This window comes from Sciurus vulgaris (genome assembly GCF_902686455.1).
Source record: "Sciurus vulgaris genome assembly, chromosome: 4".
NCBI lineage: Eukaryota > Metazoa > Chordata > Mammalia > Rodentia > Sciuridae > Sciurus > Sciurus vulgaris.
The window spans coordinates 26,206,837-26,232,047 of NC_136464.1; the positions used below are offsets into that span (position 1 = coordinate 26,206,837).

A 25,211-nucleotide genomic window follows, 5' to 3' on the forward strand; every position below is an offset into this window, starting at 1 on the left:
CAACAATCACTTAGAACTTTGTTTTGTGTTAAGTTTCTGGATTTCAACTTTAAGTTCCTGAGTGATTTCCATAGCACAAGTAGACGATATCAGTAATTATACAAAGTCTTGCATAAAAATAGGGCCCTTTTCCTCCTCCTAAAAAAGGTCTTCCTGTGACATTCACAGTGAACAAAAATTACCTAATCCTGGACATCATGCTAAAGACTACTGTAGGCCAAACACAACACATCTGCTATAACAGCAGGCTTGTTAAGGACAGGGATGAAGTCATCAGCGCGTGCTCGAGCGCGCACCCTCTATTTATTTTTGGTACCAGGGATTGAACCCAGAGGTTCTTAACCACTGAGTCACATCCTCAGCCCTTTTTATTTACTTTTTTATTCTGAGACAGGGTCTTGCTAAACTCTTACATTTCTGAGGCTGGCTTTGAACTTGTGATCCTCCTGTCTCAGCCTCCTGGGCCACTGGGATTGGAGGCATGCACCACTGCGCCTGGCTTCATTAGTTCTCGTTAAGTCTGCTTAGCGTGGAGGGCTGGGTGTGCAGCTGAGTGGCAGAGTGCCTCCTAGTGGGTGCATGGCCCTGGGTTGCACTGCAGCCACCATAACACACACACACCTGCTGAAAGGGGGAAACCGAGGGTTGGTTTTGTTACAAGAAGGAAGACCTTATCTCCTTTTCTCACTCCAGTCTCCTCCTTTCAAGGGTCCTTCCTGATGACCTCAATGCTACAGAAATGCTATTATGTTATACACAGTTAAGTTAATACAAGTTAATAATGACTATATACATAATGACTATATACATAAGGATATAATTAATTATCAGGGGGAGGAGTTATCAAAATTATAAAAAAATCATTGAATACTGGAGTTGGTGGAAAATTCCCAATGTAGTTCAAATTCTTATCTACTGTATTCATATCTTTGGCAAATTTTGTGCACATAATAAACTTGAAAAAAAAGTGAAGAATGCAAAAATATTTCAAGGTTTCCTCATTGTCCTGAAATAAAAGAATCCTGGCATTTTACTCTTCTGTTTCCTGTCCCCAGAAACACAAGCAGCTCATTATCATTATAAAGAAGAAAAGTTTTTTGATGCTATCAGATGATTTTTTAAAAATATTTTCTACTACAAATTCCTTTGTGATTCCTTCCCATTATCTACCTCTCCCCACAACTCTCAAAACACATACCAGGTAAAAGAAAAAGTCTTTCCTATTTTTATGAGAAATAAGTCTAGCACCTAAACATTCATCAATAAAAGCCTAGATAAAGAATTCTAGTATATCCTGGAAATGGGATACTATTCCATTAATTAACATGCAATTGTAAAAAGAAGCAAAGTGGAACTAACAATAACACAAACAGAAACATAACAAATTGTTATAAAAATTTACCCAAAATTCATTAAGAAAAAAACTGGAATATTATACATGATATTATTCCATCCATTTGTATTAATTAGACAAAAAGAAAAATTCTAGAAATATTTAACAGTGGCATTTTGGCTGAAATTTACAAATTTGAATCCTATAGAGTAATTCTGATAAAATGTCTGATTCTCACTAAAAAGCAAAAAAAAAAGTAGACTCATAATGCTGCATACACTGCCTTATTGTGTATGATCCTAATAAGAGAAAATGCTTGCTTTGACTAGGAATCAACGAGAAGCGAATCCTGTCAGTTCCGGACCCCTCCCAAGGCACAATCCTCTGACTGCGCTGCCTCCCTCCCTCACTGAGTGGACCAGCAGCAAGCAGCCATGTGCCTTTTCTTTCCTGCTCCTTATCTCCCTACCAGTGCCCCGCTGCCTGCTCCCCTGGGACTGTGACATACAAACCGCTCTGCACGCGAGCCTTCCCAACAGGCTGACACATCTTAGAGGAGTGGAAGTTTTTCTACCAAACAGTTATTGGCTTCACACATTTCATGCTCTTCTACTTGTATTGATTTCAGTGCCAGATGTGCCAGGACACATTCACATGCCACACAATGCAGGCCCTGCCCCTTTGTGTCAGAACATCACACTGGTGTGGGGCAGGTACGCTATGGATGTCATTCCACATGGGGCTGGCTGGCAATGCCATACATCAAAGTGGCTGTAAAACCACACAGATCCCACTTCACACCACACTAGCTGTATGCCAAGCTTAACTTCTCCAGAGCTGGATCCCCAAAATGCCTGGGACCTCTGCAGTATCACCACACACTGAAGGAAAAAGAGTGGGAAGGAAAATTTGAACTAGTTGTTAAAATATCTAGGGTCCAATTTACAAAAACATACAACCACCTTGGCTAGAGCCCATCCCAGGGTTTTGGAAGAGGCCCACACAAGAGATGGACTTAAGCTTCAGCGTGAGCAATTTTATGGTAAAGATGCTTTTCCCTAGGTACTAATCAAACAACTGCAACAAAGATAGGCAACAACATAGTCTGAAAACTGAAAATCTCTATGTCACCACTGTCCCCCAGGTTAACCTGGTAAACTTCAGATAAGAACCCAACCCATTTGCCCACTTGGACCTCTTCACTTGTCCCATGAGGATCTCAAATCCAACACATCCACCAACTAAATCTACATCCCCTCCACTGAACCTGTCCCTGCATTTGTACTCCTCTGACTAATGCACCATGGGAATATACCAATGTAGATGCTGGGAGTCAACTTTTGGATTCCTCTGCTCTCCGTTTTCACCTGCTAGGGCACACTCGTACTATTACATTCGGTTTCTGACTACGAAGCTACCTCCTAAAGAGCTATCATTTCATTTTCTCCATCTCTGAACCAGCTTAGTTCCAGGTCCTCAGTATTTCTCCTCTGTGCTGCCACAACCCTCTAACTTACCTTCCTAACTTAAGGGCCATTTCTCAAAGCACCTCACTGACCACCATAGTTACTTTTTAAAAACCAAACCTGCAATTACTCCCCCACTTAAAATTCTTCCACGGCTTCCCATTACATTTAGGAGTTTCAATGCTGCGGCATGGCCAACGATGCCTGTCAGACAAGATCCTTCTCCACCTCTTACATCACTGCTCATTCCATGAAAGAGCACATTTTTTGCAATTCCAAAACTAGATATGCTATTTCACTGTTCCCTCAGTCCCGAACATGGTCCTCCTTGGCACCTTACCCTCTTTCCTCAAAGATGCAATTCCAGAATCATCTCTTGGCAGTCTCCCTACCTCACTTGCACGGGTTGGGTTTGGTTCTCACTGAGGCTTGGTGAGCTCTCTTAGAGCATTTATTATGCTGTATTAGTACTTTTTCTTTCCTCTATGAGATCCATCAATCTTGGAGATTCCTGAAGGCAAAGGTTCTCTTTCCCACCCTAAAGTCTCACACTCAGTGCCTGATGTATAATACTCTCAATAAATGTTGAATAAATAGCTCAAATTAACCATAAGAAAATAGATGGGGGGGGGATAAAGATTCAGAGAGGAAAATGGTATTATCTTTGCAAGATCTTGTCATAAGAAGAGATTGTTTTCTTCCTGGGACACAATGCAGTAAATGAGGCCAGTAAGTGCCCAGTTAATTATAATTTTAAGCAACTGTTTCCCAGAAGAGTGGCCAATTGTTGTTACCCTAATCTGAGGCCTCTTACATAAAAGACATTCATTTCCTATTTAACTTAATTGTACTGATTTTATTATTTTAACTCCTATTGGCACCAAATTCTAGAAAAGTCACAATAGAGTTTATCCCCAGACGAAGCTGGCTTAAAAAACAAGTAGAAATCAAATCCTATGCTCCTTCCTGTTGAGCTTGAGAATATCAGTGAAGAATGTTCATTGTCTTCATAAGCATAAAACATGAGTTCAGCCTGAAAAACCAAGACTCTGATAGTCAAATATGATGTGTTGTCAAGTAAAAAAGAAGCACTCTTGCACATCTTACTGAATGAATAAAATGAATGAGTGCATGAATGGTCAAAAGAATCCAGTGCTCCGTTGCTTACGTAAAGCTCCTTAAAAGCAGACCATTTTTCTGAGGTATTACTCCTGAAAAACAAAAACAAAAACAAAAACTTCTCTTAAGCCTCCTGGGAGCAGGTGCCTGGAATGTCACCTTGATTCCCGAAATGCCATTCCGAAGATTCGGACTGTCCCTGATCACTGACCCTTCATCAAACAAGGCACAGTGTTCCAGAGCTCAGATATGTGTGACAAGACCTTAGAAAATATTCCCAGTGATTTTGAGCTTAAACTCTCAAGCTAGGCAGGTTTGGCTCTGCCACACACTGTGACTGAGAGCCTGTCCCTCTCGCTCTCATGGGCTCTCACGTCAATCATCTGTAAAATGGAGACAAATGCTAAGTTGACTGAAAACTGAATGGAAAAAAAATTAGAATTTAACACGGTGTCCGGCACACGCAGAGTGCTCTGTAAAGGGTCATGATGACATTACTGACGAACTAGCTCTGGGTCTGGAAGCTTAAAAAAATAAGTACCTTGGGGCTGGGGAGATAGCTCAGCCAGTAGCGTGCTTGCCTTGTAAGCACAAGGCCCTGGGTTCGATCCCCAGCACCAAAAAAAAAAAAAAAAAAAAAAAAAAAAAAAAAAAAAAAAGTACCTTGAATGTTAAAATCTATACAAGCAGGAGCTTGGGATTACTGGAAATTACTGGAATTATTCAGCTACAGTAGTTTCTTCAGAAATATAAATTATAGGCTTCTATCAAAGACCATAATTTATATCACCTGAGGATTCAATCATACACAAGCTCTTCTTGAAGTTCTTCCATAGAGTAACTCTATAAATTGTTTACTGGTTCTCAAAAAATCACCATTTGCAGCGAGGTGGGTCACATGGGTTATGGAGATCGTCCTCCCTCCCCCTTCACCTCTAGAAGTGGTCGCTCCCGCTTACTGGAGGAGGCAGTGGGAGGGGGCCATGAAGGAAGCGTGTACAGCCACTGCCTTTGCCATATTTCCTCTGTGAAGAAACACAAGACTTCAGTTCCTGGGATTGGTCAAGCTCTAGAACAGAGAACTAAGGAACTGCTTTGCATTTCCCTAGGAATCTGATCTCCATGTACAGAGTGCCACTGAAGCAACTGCCACACATTTGCTTTTGCATCTGTCAGGAAACTGGAATGATAATAAACACAGGTAGCTTGCAATACACAATAAATTGAAGGAAATTGGCACAGAGCAGAGAAAGTCTCAAAGACCAAGGGAATGAGAAGAGAAAACCAATGACAGAATGAATTGTGCACAATGACCAAACCAACCCGGACATGTGCAAAGATTTCTAGGTTTAGGATCAAAATTCACTTGAGGTCAATATGGTCTCCTCAGGGGCTGTCATGGATTCATTCAACAACTATTTTACTATATGCTAAGCAGCGCTCTAAACATGAGGGATTAAAACAAACACAAATAAGACTTATCCTTTCTGCCCAGGAACTAGAAGCTTATTTGGGAAAAAAGACAAGTAAAATCATAGCCTGGTAGACTCTTAACTGACCTCCTTGGAAAAACTTGCTGATTAACTGACACTGACTCCCTGAGGCCCAGGACACACTGAGCACTCTGGCTTTTAGACTGCTACCTGGCAGTCCTCTAGATTAAGTAGGATGTTTGTTAAGAATTGGTGATTTTTGTTCTTGAACCTATTTATGACATTTGTACTTGCTGTAATCATGTAATTTAAATATGTAATTTATGAAAACAAAGTTATTATTTCTATGGATACTACAATGAATCCTTGCCAAAGAATCAGTAAAAGCAAGCTGCTAAAAAACAAATTTACTGAACTAGGAATGGGTGAGAGAATATGATAGGCAAGGAAAAGCCTAGAAGGATTCTGCACTTGGATAGCTTCAGAAATCTTTTGCATTGCTTGTTCCACTTTAAAAAATGACAATTCAATTTTTAAAAAGATTTAGAGAATTTAGAAAAGATTATAATGGAAGTGGTTCATCCACATTGCACACACACCAATCAGCGGGCCCAGACTCAAAGACAGCCTCTTGGTCCTACATCAGAAGAAAAGCGATACCATTTTCCAGGGCCAGTTTAAATAAATCGACTTAGGCAAAGAACATTAATAGCTGCTAAATCCATTAGGGGCAAGGTCGATGGGGCATGTGGTGCCAAAGTACCATCCTGCATATTACTGCTACTTCTGGGGGAGAAAGCACATCTCCACAGCAGACAACTGACAAGTCACCTCATCAAGTGGTCAACTCTAGCATCATTGCCGGGCCTGGTGGTGCAGCCTGTAATGCCAGCAGCTTCAGGGGCTAAAGCAGGAGGTATGCAAGTGAGAAGCCAGAAGTCAATACCCATAAATCAAATGTATTTCTATACATAAGCAATGAATACACTGCAAGAGTAATTAGGAAAATTAATTCACAATAGCCTCAACAAAAATAAATACTTGGAAATCAATTTAACAAAAGAGGTGAAAGACCTCTACAATAAAAACTACAGAACACTAAATAAAGAAATTGAAGAAGACCTTAGAAGGTGGGAAGGTCTTGCATGCTCTTGACAGGCAGAATTAATATTATCAAAATGGTCATACTACCAAAAGCGTTATATAGATTCAATGCAATTTCTATTAAAATCCCAATGACATTCTTCATAGAACTAGAAAAACCAATCATGAAATTCATTTGGAAAAATAAGAGACTCAGAATAGACAAGGCAATTCTTAGCAAGTAGAGTGAAGCAGGAGGCATCACATTACCAGACCTTAAACTATCCTACAGAGCAAAAGTAACAAAAACAGCATGGTATTGGCACCAAAATAGACATGTAGACCAAGGGTACAGAACAGAAGACACAGTGACAAACCCACATAAATATGGTTATCTCGTACTAGACAAAGGTGCCAAAAATATACATTGGAGAAAATATAGCCTATTCAACAAATGGTGCTGGGAAAACTGGAAATCCATATGTAACAAAATGAAATTAAAACTTTATCTCTCACCCTGTACAAAAATCAACTCAAAGTGAATCAAAGACTTAGGCACTAGAACAGAGATTCTAAGCCTAATAGAAGAAAAAGTAGGTCAACTCCCTATCATGTTGGCTTACACAATGACTTCCTCAATAAGATTCCTAAAGCACAAGAAGTAAAATCAAGAATCAATAAATGGGATGGTGTCAAACTAAAAAAACATCTTCACAGCAAAGGAAACAATCAAGAATGTGAAGAAAGAGTCTACAGAATGGGAAAAAAATCTTTTACTACCTGCACCTCAGATAGAGCACTAATCTCCAGGATATTTAAAGAACTCAAAAAGCTTAACACACACACACACACACACACACACACACACACACACAACCACAACAACAAATAACCAATCAATAAATGGGCTAAGAAACTGGACAGACACTTCACAGAAGAAATACAACTGATCAACAAAAATATGAAAAAAATGTTCATCATCTCTTGCAATTAGACAAATGCAAATCAAAACTACTCTAAGATTTCACCTCATTCCAGTCAGAATGGCAATTATCAAGAATACAAGCAATAATAATTGTTGGCGAGGATGTGGGGAAAAAGGTACACTCATAATTGTTGGTGGGACCGCAGACTGGTACAAGCACTCTGGAAAGCAGTGTGGAGATTCCTAAGAAAACTTGGAATGGAACCACCATTTGACCCAGCTATCCCACTCTTCAGTTTCCCAAAGGACTTAAAATCAGCATAACACAGTGATGCAGCCACAGCAGTGTTTATAGTAGCTCAATGCACAACAGCTAAACTATGGAACCAACCTAGATGCCCTTCACAACATGGATAAAGAAATGTGGTACATATACACAATGGAATATTACTCAGCTTTAAAGAAGAATGCAATGATGATATTTTCAGGTAAATGGATGGAACTAGAGAATATCATACTAAGTGAAATAAGCCAATCCCAAAAATCTAAAGGCCAAATGTTTTCTCTGATAAGTGGATGCTGATCCATAGTGAGGGGTAGGTAGGGAAAAATGAAGGTACTTTGGACTATGCAGTGGGGAGTGAGGGGAGGGGTAGGGCAATGGGGATGGGAAGAATGGTAGAATGAGACAGATACTATTACTCTATATACTTGTATGAAAAGAAATTATTTTAAGTAAAAAAAAAAATCAAACAAAAGAGAGATGAAGAGCAATAAAACAGAAGTGCTTGATGGCCTATCTGTGCCAATTACTTATCCATCTCTTCCTGGACTAACCCAGGATTTTCCATCAGAGTTAATATGCTCTCTGGAAACCTGTTTGTAGTTTGGAATCTCGAGAGTGGCTGCAAGTCCATCTCTTCCTGAACTTCTGCATAGAATCAAGTAGAACAGAGTCTCATAGCCATTTTGGTCTACAGAGGATCTGGGGGTTTGTACTATAAGTACCAGGCCATCTGTGTTCTGAGTCTCTGCAAGTGAGTGTCAGTTCACAATTCTTTTGTGACAAACTATCAGCACCAGAAAGGCAGAGTCACAACCAGAACAGGACTGAGGGAAAGCCCTGTGCCTGCTTCCTGGAAAGGAACCTTATTTGGGGCAGAACTTGCAGTATTGGGGCCCGGAGCTCTGCCTACTTGACCCAAGGGTGCAGCTGAAGTCTGCACTGAATTAACTAGTATGGCGTACAACCTTGGCAATAGGATTTTAAAGAAGTCCTCTAGGTGATTTTAGCAAGCAGCAAAGTTTAGGAGTCAACGCTTGCAGGTTGTCGATGAACAATGGCCCTAGCCCTAGAAACTACATGCCTTGACCTCTCAATAGATATGCAGAAAGGCAAAGCGGCTGTTGGTCTGCCAATCAAACAAGGTCAGCTGAAGATCAGAGCACAAGGCCACAGTCATCTCAGCTGACTTCAGATGTCATCCTTTGTCCGTCAAGACAGGCCCTAGACCAGGGAGGATCAGCCGTCTTCCTTCTAGAAGCTGCTGAGTTCAGATCATCAGGCTGCAGGAAGCTGGGTATGGACACACCACGTCAGTGGCCCCTGAACATTTGAGTTCCAAGAACTAGTAAAGCACTCCTCTCCTCGCAATGGGTGACAGTTACAGGGCTGCCAGATTTCTATTTCATTTTCTTCTGTTACCATCATTTCATAAAAGACCAGATATTTTAACCCCACAGATTTAGAAAACAATTTCAAATAACAGGACTTCAAGTTGAATACATAATCTTTTTGAAACATTCATTGTGAGCATCTTTTTCTCATTTTGCCTCAAAGTGATAAAAACTGTTGTAGTATCAGCACTTAGGAACCACACACCACATTAATTTATTCCACTTATAAAATCACAATAGATGAAAGGATCCCTGTGGTCTCTCAGTTCTAGCAGTCTATGATTCTGCAGCCACGTGAATTTTAACAACCGCCTGACCTGTGCCCTCTCTATAGGAGTTGAGCTCTTCTGACAGGCAGGTTTTAGGAACATCCAGGAAACACATTTTCTATTCATTAGTGTGTGTCAGTGGCTCCAAAAAGAGATCATTTTCAAATAACCCCACCATTACACAGACTAGGGCCAACCCCATGATGAAATGACTTGCCAGGCTCCAAATCAATTAGGTGTCTTCTCAGACAACTTCTTCCACACATAAGGAGCAACACATTGCTTTTACTTTTGAAATATTCCTAAATTGACTATCATATTACCAAAACAAAAAATCAGGACAGGACATGATGGACTCTAGGATTCCCAGAGGGAACTAGGGCTTCTATTTGTAAACTGACAAACAGGAAATCTCACAATGCCAAGCAGAGCTGGCTTCCCAAGTAAAAATCTAGCACAGAACCCCACCTTCCTTTGGATGAAGGTCTTGGATGATCTCTTGTCAATTTTTCTGTAGACCCATGTCTGCAGAGTCTGCTGCTGTCACTGGCCTTAAAGTGTGGTCCTACCTGTCCTGGCAGGTGCAGCACGAGTGTGGTGGAGCAGACATGGGTGCTCACAGTGGCCAGATTGCTGCACGTGACTTTCTCGGGTACCAGAATCCCTGCTCGCCCTCAAGTTGAGATCCTCTTACACTCGGTCTCACTTTTGTTTTTCGGATCACTACCCTAAAGCATCCAGTAGGGCTTGCCTTCAGAGAAGAGGCGACTAAACGCCAGGGGCACAAACATGAAGGGTTCCCCAGCAGCCCCAGCAAGAAGGAAGCGCCACCCAAAGATGCCTGTGGCTTTCCATCCAGAACTGCAGATGCAGGCCTGGGGTTCCAAGTTTGCTTCATAAACATTTACTTTTTAAATTTTGGTGGTCAGCATGGTAGCACATGCCTCTCAGCTACCTGGGAGGATGAAGGAAGAGGATACAAGTTCAAGGCAAGAAGATCATGAGTTCTTGCTAGTGCCGGCAATTTAGCAAGACCCCATCTCGAAATAAACTCCCTAAAAAGGGTTGGAGAGGGCTGGGGCTGTGGCTCAGTGGCAGAGCACTTGCCTAGCATGTGTCAGGCACTGGGTTTGATCCTCAGCACCACATAAAACGAATAAACAAATAAAATAAAGGCATTCTGTCCATTAAACAACAACAAAACCAAAAAGGGTTGGAGATAAAGTTCAGTGGTAGAGCACCTTGGGTTCAATACCCATAACTGGGAAAAAAAAAAAAAATATATATATATATACATATATGCATATATATACACATGCATATATACACATGTATATATGTATGTATTATTTATGCATGTACATATTCTTCTGGTCAAAATTAACATATATTTTCAACCATCTGGTTGACCATCTTCTAACAAAGTTCTCATAAATGCATTGGCACCAAGTTGTGGGACAGTGACTGGAATCATCTTGTGGCTAAGCCATGATACTCGACTAGCTGGGAACTTGTTAGAAATGCAGGCTGTCTCTACCTGAGGCCCACCAATCAGGTTCTATGTTCAACAGATCCCTAGGGATTCTGGTGCCCACTAAAGCATGAGGGATGCTGAGCTAGAGAGCAGATACAGTGGGACTCACACGGAAAGAATTCATTCAGCTCCATGGAAACCAAATGCACTATGCCAACATTAAAGTAGCCCATGTCTGCTGAATGAAAAGGAGCCCTGAATCCGGGCGTGGTGGCACACACCTGTCATCTCAAGAGGCTGAGGCAGGAGAACTGTGAGTTCAAAGTCAGCCTCAGCAATTTAACAAGTTGCTTAACTAAGCAACTCAGGAAACCCTCTCTCTAAATAAAATACAAAAAAGGGCTGAGGATGTAGCTCAGTGGTCGAGTGCCCCGGGCTCAAGGTTCAATCCCTGGTACAAAAAAAAAAAAAAGAAAAAGGGGCCTCGAAATACACCATCCTGCATCGTACTGGGCGGACCGAGCTTTTAGGTGGGCCAAACAATATCATTTACACATTCAGACGAGATCGGGCGCGTTTAGGGTGGTGTGGCTGTAGACACACATTCAGAATTATATATTAACGTATAAATTTGTTTTGATTTATAGTCAGAGTTCTAAGCCAAACAGGCTTGTACCCATTTTTATAGTTATGCATATTTAAGTAGTATAAATTTTTTAAAAATAGGGTTAGTGCTGGGTGTCCCAGTTGTATTTTTCTTTAAAATAGGTGTGTTATCTGTACTTGGCTCAAGATTGCAGATACATTCCTAATCACTCTGTCATTCAAAAATGCCAATATTGAAGTTTAAATTCTCCCAATAACAGGTGTGAAATCACATCGTTTGTCAAGAGCCATGTGAATTCCAAGATGCCACCTGCCATCTTCACAATAACCATTTTAGGAAAAATACCTTTTGAATTCACATCAGAAGCTCTAATAGAGTGTGGATAGGCAGGTGATGAAAGAAAAAAGTAACATTAATCTGAAGCACAGAATCAAGAAAAAGTAACTCCAGGAAAAAAAAGATATTCTGGGCCAGCCGCAGTGGGCATGTGCCTGTAATCCTAGCAATTCAGGAGGTGGAGGCAGGAGGATTACAAGTTCAAAGCCTCAACTCAGTGAGACCCTGTCTCTAAACAAATACAAAATAGGGCTGGGGATGTGGTTCAGTGGTCGAGTGCCCCTGAGTCCAATCCTTGGTATCTTCCCCCAAAAAAAGATATATATTAAATTGGCAAAGAAATCAGCTATTCCTTGTTTTCCCATCATCTCTTTTTGTTTATCTTTATTTTTCTTAAGTTTTGTTTTTGTTTTTAGTTGTAGATGGATACAATACCTTTATTTATTTATTTTCATGTGGTGCTGAGGACCTGAACCCAGGACCTTGTACGGTGCGAGGCAAGAGCTCGGCTACTAAGCCACACTCCAGCCCCATCATCTCTTATGTTTACAAACATTGTAATCTGGTCCTGTGCTGAGAAAAGCAATCATACTCATTCATTTGCTTATTTAGATATATTACTCCTCAAACAACTACTGAGTCCTTTGTTGTAAAACATCACCGTATAAGTTATTCAGTGATCTATTATATTTTGTCCATTTTTATTAGGCAAACAATTTATAGCAGTTATAATTACTGTGCATATGCAATTTTTTTTTACTTGACATACTTTTGCATGTGCTTTGTTTTTTTACTACATACTGGTGCCTCATATTATGATATCTCAGAGTTTGATTAGTTACTAAGCATGTGAAATAGTTCTATTTTATAATTAATAGATTTGCTATAAATACATTTGCACAGATAGCTTTGTAAAACAATGGTTTATTTAGATGTGAGAGTGCTAACTTAAGAATCTGACAGGTTGATAGCACTTTTACCTGGATACTATTTAGAATATAGTCTTTAAAAAGATTTTTAATTTCTAAATCAACAGTAGATGCTTAACTTAGTTGCCTTTCTGCTATTTATTGAAATAAGCATAACAATTTTTTATTATTTTAATTAATGTTGCATTTTTTAAATTATACTAACCTTTCATTCTAAAATAAACCCAATTCAGTCTCAGTCACAATGAATAAGTCTTTGGGTATATTGTTATTATCTGTGGCCTTTTTTATTGAGAAATTCTACATCAATGTTAAAAAGTGTCACTGAACCATGATCTTATCAGGTTTTAGGATAAAGCCGCGTATTATAAAGAATATATTTATTTGACTATCATATCATCTTGTTCTATGATAAAGAAATAAGTGTTCAAAGTTAGATTTTTTTCCCTATCAAATCTTTTATTCCAGCTGCTTTTTTCAAGAACGAGAACTTTTTTCTTCTTTAATCACACTAATTATGAAAGATAATATTGATTTTATTATTATTATTTTTTTGGTAGCCAGAGCCCCATGCACACGAGGCACTACCACTCTACCACTAAGCTACATCTTCAGCCCTAGTTTTGATAATCTTTTAAAAGAACCAAATCTTGGGTGGTGCACACCTATAATTTCAACAACTCGGAAGGCTGAGGCAGAAGGATTGCAAGTTCAAGACCAGACAGCAATTAGCAAGACCCTGTCTCAAAATAAAAAATAAAAAGGATTGGGGGAACAGTGCGTGGTGGCACAGGCTTGTAATCCCAGTGCCTTGGGAGGCTGAGGCAGGAAGGACTGCAAGTCAAAGCTAGCCTCAGCAAAAGTGGGGTGCTAAGCAACTCAGTGAGACCCTGTCTCTAAATAAAATACAAAATAGGGCTGGGGATGTGGTTCAGTGGTTGAGTGCCCCTGAGTTCAATCCCGGCACACACACACCCTGAAAAAAAAAAAAAAAAAAAAAAAGGACTGGGGATATAGCTCAGTGATAAAGCACCCCTGGGTTCAATTCCCAGTACCTTTATTATCAGTAACAATAAAATAATAGGAAAATCAAATCTTGATTATATTTATGGGTTGTAAGGGTTTTTTTTAGTTTATTTTTATGACATTTTATTGTTTAATTTGTTCTTTTATAGTTTATTGCTTTGCCCTTTCTTAACATAATTGTAGTTGTTTTTATTTAAGTACTTAAAATTTCTTAGAACTGCATAAATGGTATTTGCATTACTTAATAATCTTTCATGGTATGCTACATATTTTAAGATATTCTATATATTTTCTCCCTAATTCAGTTGCTATTCAGTTGCCATTAATTTTAATTTTAGTAATTATCTTTTTAAATAGGAATCAGCTCAACCCACATAGTGGGAAACACCCCGCCTTGGCTATACTCCCCACCCTCAGGCCTCCTCCTGAAAGAAGACAACTACCACTAGCTTCTCAGGTACCTTTCATGTGTGTGAAAGAAAAGTGCAGGGTTTTTTTCTTTTACACAATGAAAATGAGTTATGCACACTCACTGCGCCTCAAATATAAACCTACATAAGAGAATTTATCGCAATTTTAACATGGCTTACTACTCTTTGATTATGCTTTTATTCCTAATTTCATTATGATCCATGCAAGTAGTTTTATGAAATTTCCATTTCTTGTGTTATTAGAATATACCCTGTGACATAGTAAATGATCAATTTTTATGAAAGAGTTGCACAATTTTTTTTTTTTTTTTTTACAAAGTGTATTCTCTGGCTTTTTTGTTTTATTTCTTCAAATCTGTTATCTTACTGGTTATGCAATTTAAAACTACTACATAACTTTTCTTGATATGCTTGCTGTTTTAAAAATTATTTTTATATATATTTTTAGTTGTTGATAGACTTTTATTTTATCCACTTATTATATGTGGTGCTAAGAATCGAACCCAGTGTCTTACACATGGAAGCAAGTGCTCCACCATGGAGCCACAGCTCCAGCCCGTATGCTTGCTCTTTTATGATGATGGAAGAACATCTTCACTGAGATGCCTCAAAAAACTAGGGATCAAACCATCTTATGACCCAGCTTGGTATTTTCCAGAAGTTCTAAAATCAGGATACTCTAACGATACAGCTACCTCAATGTTTATAGCAGCACAATTCACAATAGCTAAATTATGGAATCAACTGAGATGCCTGTCAATAGATGAATGAATTAAGAAATTGTGGGGCTGGAGAGATAGCTCAGCTGGTAGAGTGCTTGCTTCACAAGCACAAGACCCTGAGTTCGATCCCCAGTACCGCAAAAAAAAATAAATTAAAAAAAATTGTGATATCTATCTACTTATTATACATACACACCTGGAGTTCTACTCAGCTATAAAAAAGAACAAATCATGACATTTCGTGGTACATGGATGGAAGTGGAGACTAGCACGCTAAGTGAAAGAAACCAAATGCAGAAAATCAAAAGTAAATGTTTTCTCTCACATGCAGAAGCTAGAGTAAAATAAAGAAGGATAGGATAACAAAGAACCAATCAAATATAAACTTACAGGCGAGTGAAAGGAAGTCTAGTAGAGGAAGGAGAGAAGCAGGGAGGACAGGGAGGGAAAAGGGGGGTTAATGAACTAGAATCAATTTCTACTAGGTCTAACCATAAAGCTCCACGTATATATTTCGTGAGGTTATTTCAGGCATATATTGCCAATAAAGGTTTTGTTGTGATTTATTGTGTTTTTATCATTGCCCTTATTAACCCCTCAATACAATGTAGTCTGATAATCTATATTTCCATTTAAAATTGAAGTTTTAGCCTTTTTATGTATGCATGGTGGGAGGTATGTACTTTGTATTATGTAATTTATAAAATATTATTTTAATTAAGTTATTCAAATCATTTTCTTTGAATAAATTATACTTTATTTCATCTAGGGCTTAAACTAAAAAAATGATGTTTCTAAGTATAATTAGAGTCACAATGTCAATTACTTAAGATATTTTTCTAGAGTCAAAGAGGACAGTTATTTTCTGGGTACCTCAGGTAACTGGCTAGTCAGCTAAACTCTACAGATTAAACACCTCCAGAGGCCTGTTCATCAAGTGATCAAAGCATTTATAACACCCCATGACACTGTCAGGTCCACAAACCTGTCAATTTACGTAAATATTAACAGGAAAAGATATTCAAATACTAGTACATATACATAAATGCCTTATCAAAAATATATTTAAAAGGCTTGCTTGTAAATGGACAGAGATGATAAAGTCCCTTTCCTACAACATTTTAAGAACCATGGATATAGCCAACAGAGCAACAGAGCATTATCGAATCACAACTAAATAAAAGCCAACTACAAAAAAATAGACAACTGGAAGCCACATGACTTGTTACTCCTGAAATTCACAGTATCAATCCTCAAAATTCTTTTAAACAACAACCTTTAACATAACTCAGTTTTCTAGGCTTAGGGAATAGATGAAATAAATGAAATACCTTCTCTCCCGTGCCCTCAGTTTTGAGCTTACAATACACAGTGTAAAGAAGAGGGAATGAATGAGGCTAAAGTCTGAAGGATCAGGATACTGAATTTGTGGACCTGGAGACGGAAGCTGCTAAGAGTGGCATGTGACCAGTACTACAAAGGTGTCTTTCCACTCCTCCGTCCTGGTCCCAGACACCATGATCCTGTCCAGATGTGGGGCATACCTGAGCACAACACCTGCCAGAATTTCTGACACCTACACATCTGAGAAGAGTTGTTTTTAAGTAAAAATAACTTTCTTGATTCAGAAAACTGGGGCCTTTCAGGACTCATGTGAATTTTAGGCCCTATCAAGTACTAATTATATTCTTGAAAACTTGCTTCCACTTCATATCTAAAGAATAAGAAATATCAGAAAGCTTAAGGTGCTGGTATTCTTGCATTGAAATAAACTCAGATTTCCTGAAAAAGTGATTCGCCAATAGCGAGATATAAGCTAGGTGCAGTGGTGCATGCCTTAATCCCAGCAACTTGGGAGGCTAAAGCAGGAGGATCACAAGTTCATGGCCAGCCTCATCAACTAAGGGGAGCTTTGTCTCCAAATAAAAAGGACCACCCAGTCCCAGTACCAAAAAGTAAAATAAAATAAACAAACAAACAAATAAATAAATAAATGGACCAGGGATGTAGCTCAGTGGTAAAGTGTCCCTGGGTTTAATTCCTACTACAAAAAAAAATTAAAAATTTAAAAGAAAGAGGTATGAGAAGTCACAAAAACTGGAACTTTATTCACTGTAGTACTCATCTTGGTCTCCATGCCAAGGACAGTGTGCAGTGCACTGAGCTATAACAAGGCTTCCTGCCAACTTCAGCACCAAAGCTCCACAGAGAATCAGAATAGACGGAGTTCCCCTTGGGTAGTGGACTGTGTTATGATACTGTAAGAGGAACTAGCTACCGCTGCCTGGAGATGTTGTCCTCCTTATATCAGTTCCTCTGTCAGAGTCTAGTTAGCATCAAGGAATTAAAAACAACTATAAATGGATTATTTTGCTGGTGCTAATGGTTTGGTCACTATGGAAGGCCAAATTCTCATGAGGGATGAAAAAAGAAAAGAGGTTATCCAAGGAACCCATGACAATAAATTTCAAATACCCACTGAGACAGATACAGGTACTTTTCCAAACTCTTCAAAAAATACTAACAATCAAATTCACCATCCTACATTGGGTTCAGAGCCTCAGCAATCACTAAGTGCCTTTTGGCACTGGAAACTAAAGTACCTAATGGCACTGCTTTGTAGCAGAATTATTTTACAGATATGAAAACAGATGAAATGCTCCCTTATCCAAAAAGTATGGAAACCTTGACACCCATTCACCTCCACCAGACCTCCTCAGGTTGAAAAGTGGGTATTCAGTGAAGCAAACAACTGTTGAATAATTCCTCTGACCTGCAGAATGAGAACGAAGTAGTCTACAGGTTTGTTGCGCTGGTAGAGGTAGTACTCTGGGGCTTTCTTGTTCTTCTCATCATACTTCAGTTCCTGGATGACATTGGGGTGCTTTAGCAGCCTTAGAAGGATCTTCTCTGACATCTGGGATGGGCTAAATGCTTCTACTTCTATAGACATAAACACAACTTGACATTACACTTCAAATGGACGGATAAGATCACGCTAGTAATCAAGGTGTTCAGATAGTAAGAATACTTGGCATCAAAGTGATACAACATGGGTGAACGAGACTTCCATTTCGTGATCCACTGGGGACAGATTACCTGGGAGAAATTAGAAAACGCTCATTTCTCGTATTCGTTCCTTTTTAATCTTTCCTTTTCACCCTGGCATTGGGTTCAGTCTCATAAGAACGCCCTATGTTTCTGACATGGAAATGAAAACCAATCAGCAGCAGGCTCCTTGAGCGGCAGGAGGCCTCCAACAAGCAGGACAACCAGACTGTCCAACCACAGCGGGAGGAGGAAGCCAAGGTCGGGAAGCGCCGAGGCGTGGGTTAGTACCGGTGCAGACACGGGCTCCCCTGCCACTCTCCCACGCAACTATCCTGCGGTTCCGGGACCACGGAGGGAGAGATTCGGAATAAAAGCAAGGCCGTGCACACATCAACATGCACTCCACTTGCCAACAAAAAAGGAATGTTGGTCAGCATTAACAAAGATAGGAACTTTATTTTAAAATAACAAAAGTCCAAATTACTGAATTAGGGTGCTATTCCTGAAACTGGACTTTATGATTTCTCAGAGGCAGAGTAGGATAACATTCAGTTTTAACGTGTGGTTCTTAAATGATGAGAAACAATATCATCGGAATTAGAAGAATAATAATAATAAGCGAGTAAAAGATATTGTTTATTTTTATTTTTTAAATTAGATACTATGTAAGAGCTATAAATTCTGTATTCACTTCTGCAACTTTTTTGGTAATAAAAAATACATAGCAGAAAATTTGGAAAATACAGAAAAAGAAAATAAAAATTATGTATAAGCCAACCACTTAGATAACCATTGAGAGCAATTTGGTGAGTATTTCTTTCCAGTGCTTTGCCTAGGCCTGTGTGCCTGCGTACGCATGTCTGTGTACCACAGAAACACAACGGTAATCTTAATGTACACATAGCTTTATGTCCTGTTTTTTCCCATTTACATTAACTCATGGACACCTTCCCATGTCATAAATATGAGATTGTGAGCACTTCCATGTATCTGAAAACATGATTTGAAAGCGTAGGTAGCATTCCACCACGTGGCTGTTGTTGGCCTTCTTTTCAAAATATGTTAAGTATACTGCATGCAGTTGAAAGGTACTGGCTGCCCATCTTGGAAACAGACGTCTTCTACAAGCCTCTGGTTACTTTCGGATTTTCTCACACTTCCCCTGGCCAACAGAGCTCACCCTTCACCTAGGGAGCCATTTGGGGATGTGAGAGGGTTAGTCAGTCTCTTAAGTCCATTCAACCTTGACCTCTCGGGAGCAGTCAGTGCCGGCTGGGTTGGTGGTTTTAATAATGTAAACACTTGCCTCCTGGAATGGGCCCAAGTTAACAATCTGATTTGAAGAGGCCACCAAGAAATCCATGTCAAAGTCCTTAGAATTTCTGATTTCATCAAAACCATAAAAGATACAGATTTAAGTCTGAAAACCTATGTTTCTTCTTTGCAAATCATAGCACCTGTGTTACCACTGATGTCCAACTGTTCTTCCAAGGCAAGCTGAAGAGAGAATTACTCAACTGTCCAATCAAACGAGCTGTGTCTGGTCTGCACTGTCAGCCTACTCGGCCAGCTGGCTCGCCCATGGACTTAGCTGGAAGGAGATGGCCTGGCCTACTGAACACATGCAGTGTGGCACTGACATTCATCCTTACCTTTCAGACCAATTTTAAGTTACTGGTCCACCCCTGGTAAATGTCTCAGAGGGTTCATGCCGACACTGAACACAGGAGAGGAGAGAATTTAAAGAGAAAAAAACAAAACAAAACAAAAAAACAAAAAAACAAAAAACAAAACACAAAAGTGGCATTACTTATCACCCCATTTCCCGGTCTCCACCCCCAGCCCCCCACTCAGTGCTGGTGAGAAACGGCTCCAGGGCTGGCAGCGATCTCAAACTGTGATAAGCGCACTTGCCTGTTGCTAGGAAACGGTGCATGGCCAGGAGAAGCTGCGGTGATATTTTAACCTTCATCTCGCTGTCTGTCTGCTTAAAGGCAGAAAAATCTTGCTTTCTTTCACGGTGGGCCACTTTCTTTTTTGTTCTGTTATCGGCTGAGGGAGGAAGGAGAAAAGAAGAAAAATAAGAAAACACAGTCCGTTAGAACATGATCTCTTCAGATGACAGAGACAGCACTCCGAAGGCCAGACTCTCCAGGGGTGGGCACTCCGCCTACAAGCACCACCCCGGAGGAAGGGGCAAAGTCCCACTGACTTGGCCCAGGGCCACTCGTCCCCAGTGACCTGACCAGACCTCACGAAGGTCGTCAGACCTGACAGGGTAGTCGGGGACAAGCCCCTCGCAGAAGCACACAGCAGCAGACTGTGCCCTGAAGGGCACGCATGGCCTCCTGCAACTCAATGTCACCACACTCCAGTGAAGAACCGCCATCAGGGTGCGCACAAGGGAAGGTGTCTCTGCCCTTAAGAGGCCCCTTAGCCTCAGAAGAAAGAAAATAAACACAAACAAAGCCCCTCAAGAAACAAGAAAGCATTCATGAAACACTATTTTAATTACATCTGTTGACTGCTCTTCTAGCCCAGGCCATGATATCCTCAAGGTCAAGTGAACATGAAGAAGGTGATCCAGAACAGGGCCCAGCAAGCCTCTCCTGGAAAGGGCCAGGGAGTGCAGACCTTAGGCCCTGTGAGCTATACAGCTTTTGTTACACGAATCCACACTGCAATACAGCAATGAATGAGCGTGGCTGGAGTCCAACAAAATTTCATTTATGGGCATAGAAATTTAAATTTCATTTAATCTCTACATCACAAAGTAATTATTCTTGAATTTTTTTTCCAACTTAAAAATGTGAAAAGTTCTTAGCTTGCAGACCATACAAAAATAGGAGACAGGCAATCCTGGGCTATAAGCTTGTCAACCCCTGATCTAGAAGGCATTTCATATCAAACTATTTAAAAAAATTTTTTTTCTGGACAAAGTAATGATCAAGGAAAAAAAAAACAAAACAAAAAACTGGCTTAAAGACAAGACCCCAATTTCTTGCTTATCTCCAAGAACCATGAGTCAGTGCATTATCACTTTGTGCACAGGGCCAAATAGATTGATTACAAGGCTTTTCAAGGGGAGAAGGCAATCACATCTTATATGCTTTTCTTCTGTCTCAAATTCTTTTGAAAACCAGACAATGCAAACTATTATAGATCAAGAATATACCTGAAATCACAAGTTTGGCACTGAGTACCATGCTGGGTACCAGTAAGTAATGGGAGGGAACACTTCTGTGGGAACAAAGTCCAATCCCAGTTTAAAAGAAGTTCAACTAACAAAGGAGGTGAGATCTCAAACACTGTAAGCATCTTTCTAATGACAAGAGGTACCCCAGGAAAACACACAAGCATTCAGAGACACACTTGGTATTAATCAGTGGCTTGGGAGAAAGGATAAAAAGAATGTAAACATACAAATAACAATATTCTCTGTTATGAAGCTTTGACTACCCTCCAAGTGTCAACAGGACATGTCAAAGCAGACATGGGAAAGTGTTTTCAAGAACTCTCTACAGCCATTTATGTATGATGTGTCAAAATGTGTTCTACTGTCATGTGTAACTAGAAAAAACTTTAAAAAAATTAAAATGTATGGTTGAAGTCAGAAAAAATGTATACAGATGTGAAGGTAAAAAAAGGACACATCTTCAGAAGCTACTCAGTAACATATAAAATGCCTTCTTTCAAGGGTATATAGAAGACTATTAATTTTAAGATGAGGAAGGTTTCTTTCTAGGGCAGACTGAATAAAATCATTCTCTTTGAGTAAGGAAGGCTTTGTACTGAGTGCCTTAGCCCACTGGGACAGTCCCTGTCCCCCTCCAAGCCAGATTTCAGAACCAAGAGGATAAACAGAACAGAGCATCTGCTCTTCTCTACCCAATCCCGAGAGCCCCCAATCTCTCAGGCCTTACGACCTCCTTGGCAACGACTCCTGGAAGGCCCTCACATTGCTAAGAGTAGGATGGAGAAAGCTGAGGCTCCTCTGTCCAGCAATTCAGTTGTACACTCGAATGAGACAGGATGCAGGTGCAACACTTAGCCCAGGGTCCAATTCTGGGCAAAAAAGTTATGAATATTTTCCTACCCCCTCCTGCCCTGAGCCAAGCTCTTCTCCATCCCCACCTGCCCCTCAAAGGCAGCAGAGAACAGGAAAAATACATCCTTATTGTGTACCCATCCAGTCCTGCCTCCTGGATCCCAACCACCGCCACTACTCCAGCAAACTATGCCTGCATACCTTACCTGCACCCTGCCCCATGGGTTCTGAAACAGACATTTAATCAGCAGTCATCCACCAGTTTAACAAACCCTATTCACTTTTGAAATGCATTAATTATGAGCTTAAGAAGAAACTGAAATTCATTTGAAAACAATTTGCCCAGCTGTGTAAAATGAAAATTTAGTAAAGAATGATGTAAAATACATTTGGAAACCAAGAGCAAAATTTCCTGTTTTGGGCAAGCAACACACAGATTAATGGTCAAGAGAAGCTGGCTTTTCAAAGAACAATGCCACTCAATGTTACAGAATCTGTCTCTTCCTCCCCCTTGATAAAAGGACTGGAATACACTAAAAGGGTGTACCCAGCCTACACACATCATGCTTAAGTATAAACAGAGGCGGCCAACATGGGGGAAGAAATGTCAGATGACTCACAAAAAGCATGACAGAAAAACCAAAGGTTTTAGGAAATTACACTCAGATGATTCTACTCACTGTATAAATCTGTTTCATCTAGAATCTCAGATTTGATGATTTCTTCAATCACATCTTCTAAGGTGACAATTCCCAGAACTTCGTAAAATGGATCCCCTTCTCCCTCATTGTTCACCCGCTGCACAATAGCCAGGTGAGATTTACCTTTAGAGAAGAGAAAAGAAAAAGTTGAAGGGCTAATTTTCAAGATTCCTTGAGTGAAATCTTATATGTGATTATTGTAAAAATAGTAGCAAATCTTTTGCAGAAAAAAATTCATACCATATTATCAAACTCTGCATTTCAGTACTTGAAATTGGTATGGAAATCAAATGGAAAAGCTTCCTGAATCATCAAAAGCATTAAGGTTGGAACAGTTTTTGTACATACTGTCCAGCACCACAGTCCTCTGCTCACTCAGGGATGCGTCTTCAGTGCTGGCAGCTCTTCCCTTGGAAAATCTTAGCAACTGACATACAAGCAGAGCAGTTGTCTCAAAGTGTGGTCCACGGACCTCCTAAGGGGTCCTCAAGACCCTTAGGTGGTTGATGAGGTGAAACTATTTTCCTAAGAATATTAAAATGTCATAGGCCTTTCGCCTCTGTTGATGCTTGAATCGATGGCACAAAGGCACCTTGCTTAGCCTGGAGCCAGGCCATGGTCCCTGGCACAAGTGATTACTACTCACCACCACACACTTTCAAGAGGACAAAGAGTTCATTTCTCTTAAGAATGTTCTAAATAAAGCAGTACAAATATTTACTCCATTAGATCTTGACCCTGAGTACATCTCTTTTAATATTCTACTTGACAAAATGGGAAGGACCATAAATACTTCTGCTGCATTCTGAAGTGCCATACCTGCCTTGAGGGATGGCACCTGGCTGACGACTCCAGCTGAACCAGTCAGGTTTTTCTTCTCTTTTTTCAGTGCTGGGGATAGAACCCAGGCCTTGCACACGCCAGGCAAGCACTCTACCAGTGAGCTAACCCCTCGGCCCAACCCCTTTTTTCTAGTGAATGCCATTTTTACTTAAAAGAATAACTGCCAGACAAACTATGGTTATTTAGATGTATTTGGGAGACATTTTTGCAAAAATGAACAAAGTGATCATGTCACATCAAGGAAAGCCATGGGCAGTGTTTGCTGCCAAGATAAAACCTGAGATTTCAACAGAACACTAGAATTTTGGGAAACTCATATCAACCACAAGGAAGCGCTTGACAGTTTCTCAATGGTTAAAGACCTTTTTTTTTTTTTTCTGGTGGGGAGGTTGGGAGAGGTAATGATATTAATGAATGCAACTTTTAAAACAGTGAATAATGCAGATGTATGGACAGTTTGAAGAGCTGCATAACTCAGTGAACCAGTGTTTTTTAAGTGACCATGGCAATGATATTACAAAATCACGCATGGGTAAATAATATGTTCAAAGTACAAGACAGAATAATGGAATTTTTTTAAAAAAGAAAATACTATATATATTTGCAGAAAAGTTGCAAGGATGGTGGAGAGAGTTCCTATGGACTTTTCACCCAGTTTTTCCAAAAAAAAGTTCTTCTGTTTCATTGTCTAATACAGAGCACTGTACTGCATCTAGTTATCATGGCTTCCAGTTACCTCTGGTCTATGACAATTTCTCAGTCTTCCTTTGTTTTTCATGACAATTTTTTGTGGGGTCCAGGGGAGGCAGGGTACTGGAGACTGAATCCAGGGACAGTTTACCATTGAGCCACATCCCAGACCTTTTCATTTTTGAGACAGGGTCTTGCTAAGTTGCTGAGACTGGCCTTGAACTTGCAATCCTTCTGCATCAGCTTCCTGAGTCACTGGGATTACAGGTATGCACCACCACAGTCAGCTGACATTGACAATCTTACAGAGTACGGGTTGGGTCTCGGGTTGTCTGATGTTTTTCTCATGATTAGAGTGGTTATAGGTTTTGTTGCTCCATCACATAAGGGGTTACACGATACTCTCACGACATGGCTGATGATATTCACCTTCATCATTTGGTTAAAGTAGTGCTTCCCAGGTTTCTTCATGGTAAAGTCACTCATTTGTCCTAATTCTATTTTTGGAATCAAGTCACTAAGTCAAATCTGTCCTCAAGGGAGGGGGAAGGAAGAGTAACTAACCTCTATTTCCTGGACAGGGGGGGTATCTACATATATAATTTGAAGAGAAGAGTATCCACATATAATCTGTGAAAAGAAGGATTTTTTTTTTTTTTTGTGGTACTGGGGATTGAACCCAGGGCCTTGTGCTTGCGAGGCAAACACTCTACCAACTGAGCTATATCCCCAGCCCAAGAAAGATTTTTTATATGTCTGTTTTTTAGTTGTAGGTGGACACAATACCTTTATTTTATTTTTATGTTGTTTTGAGGATCAAACTCAGGGCCTCACACGTGTTAGGCAAGTACTCTATCACTGAGCCACAACCTCATCCATCCCCTCAGCCAGATGATTGTAATGGGACAGAGTATTGAAAGTTCATTGGTTTGATTTCAGATTCTATGATGCAATTACCTTTTAAGGAACTACTACTTATGGAGCTTTGGTGTACTCAAAGGAGAATAGCTTCAACTACCCAAAAAGGCAATTAAGATACATATCTTTC

General features: G+C 40.0%; 1 protein-coding gene across 4 annotated transcripts in view; it reads right to left on the reverse strand.

The window, feature by feature from the left end:
• Nucleotides 1-25,211, reverse strand: part of CNNM2 (cyclin and CBS domain divalent metal cation transport mediator 2) — a 178,935-nt gene that overhangs the window by 49,439 nt on the left and 104,285 nt on the right. Inside the window, exons 2-5 of one of the 4 annotated variants that reach the window (XR_013763190.1) lie at nucleotides 22,610-22,753; nucleotides 19,796-19,933; nucleotides 19,534-19,598; nucleotides 17,637-17,773 (exon numbers count right to left, since the gene is read on the reverse strand). Coding sequence is in view for 2 of the 4 variants with exons in the window: in XM_079136319.1 (XP_078992445.1) it covers nucleotides 17,547-17,773; nucleotides 19,796-19,933; nucleotides 22,610-22,753 (509 nt within the window). In the remaining 2 variants the exon portion in view is untranslated. Of the gene's footprint in view, nucleotides 1-15,848; nucleotides 17,774-19,533; nucleotides 19,599-19,795; nucleotides 19,934-22,609; nucleotides 22,754-25,211 lie in introns of those variants that run through there. The other 3 variants (XM_079136319.1, XM_079136323.1, XM_079136321.1) reach the window with 3 other exon arrangements.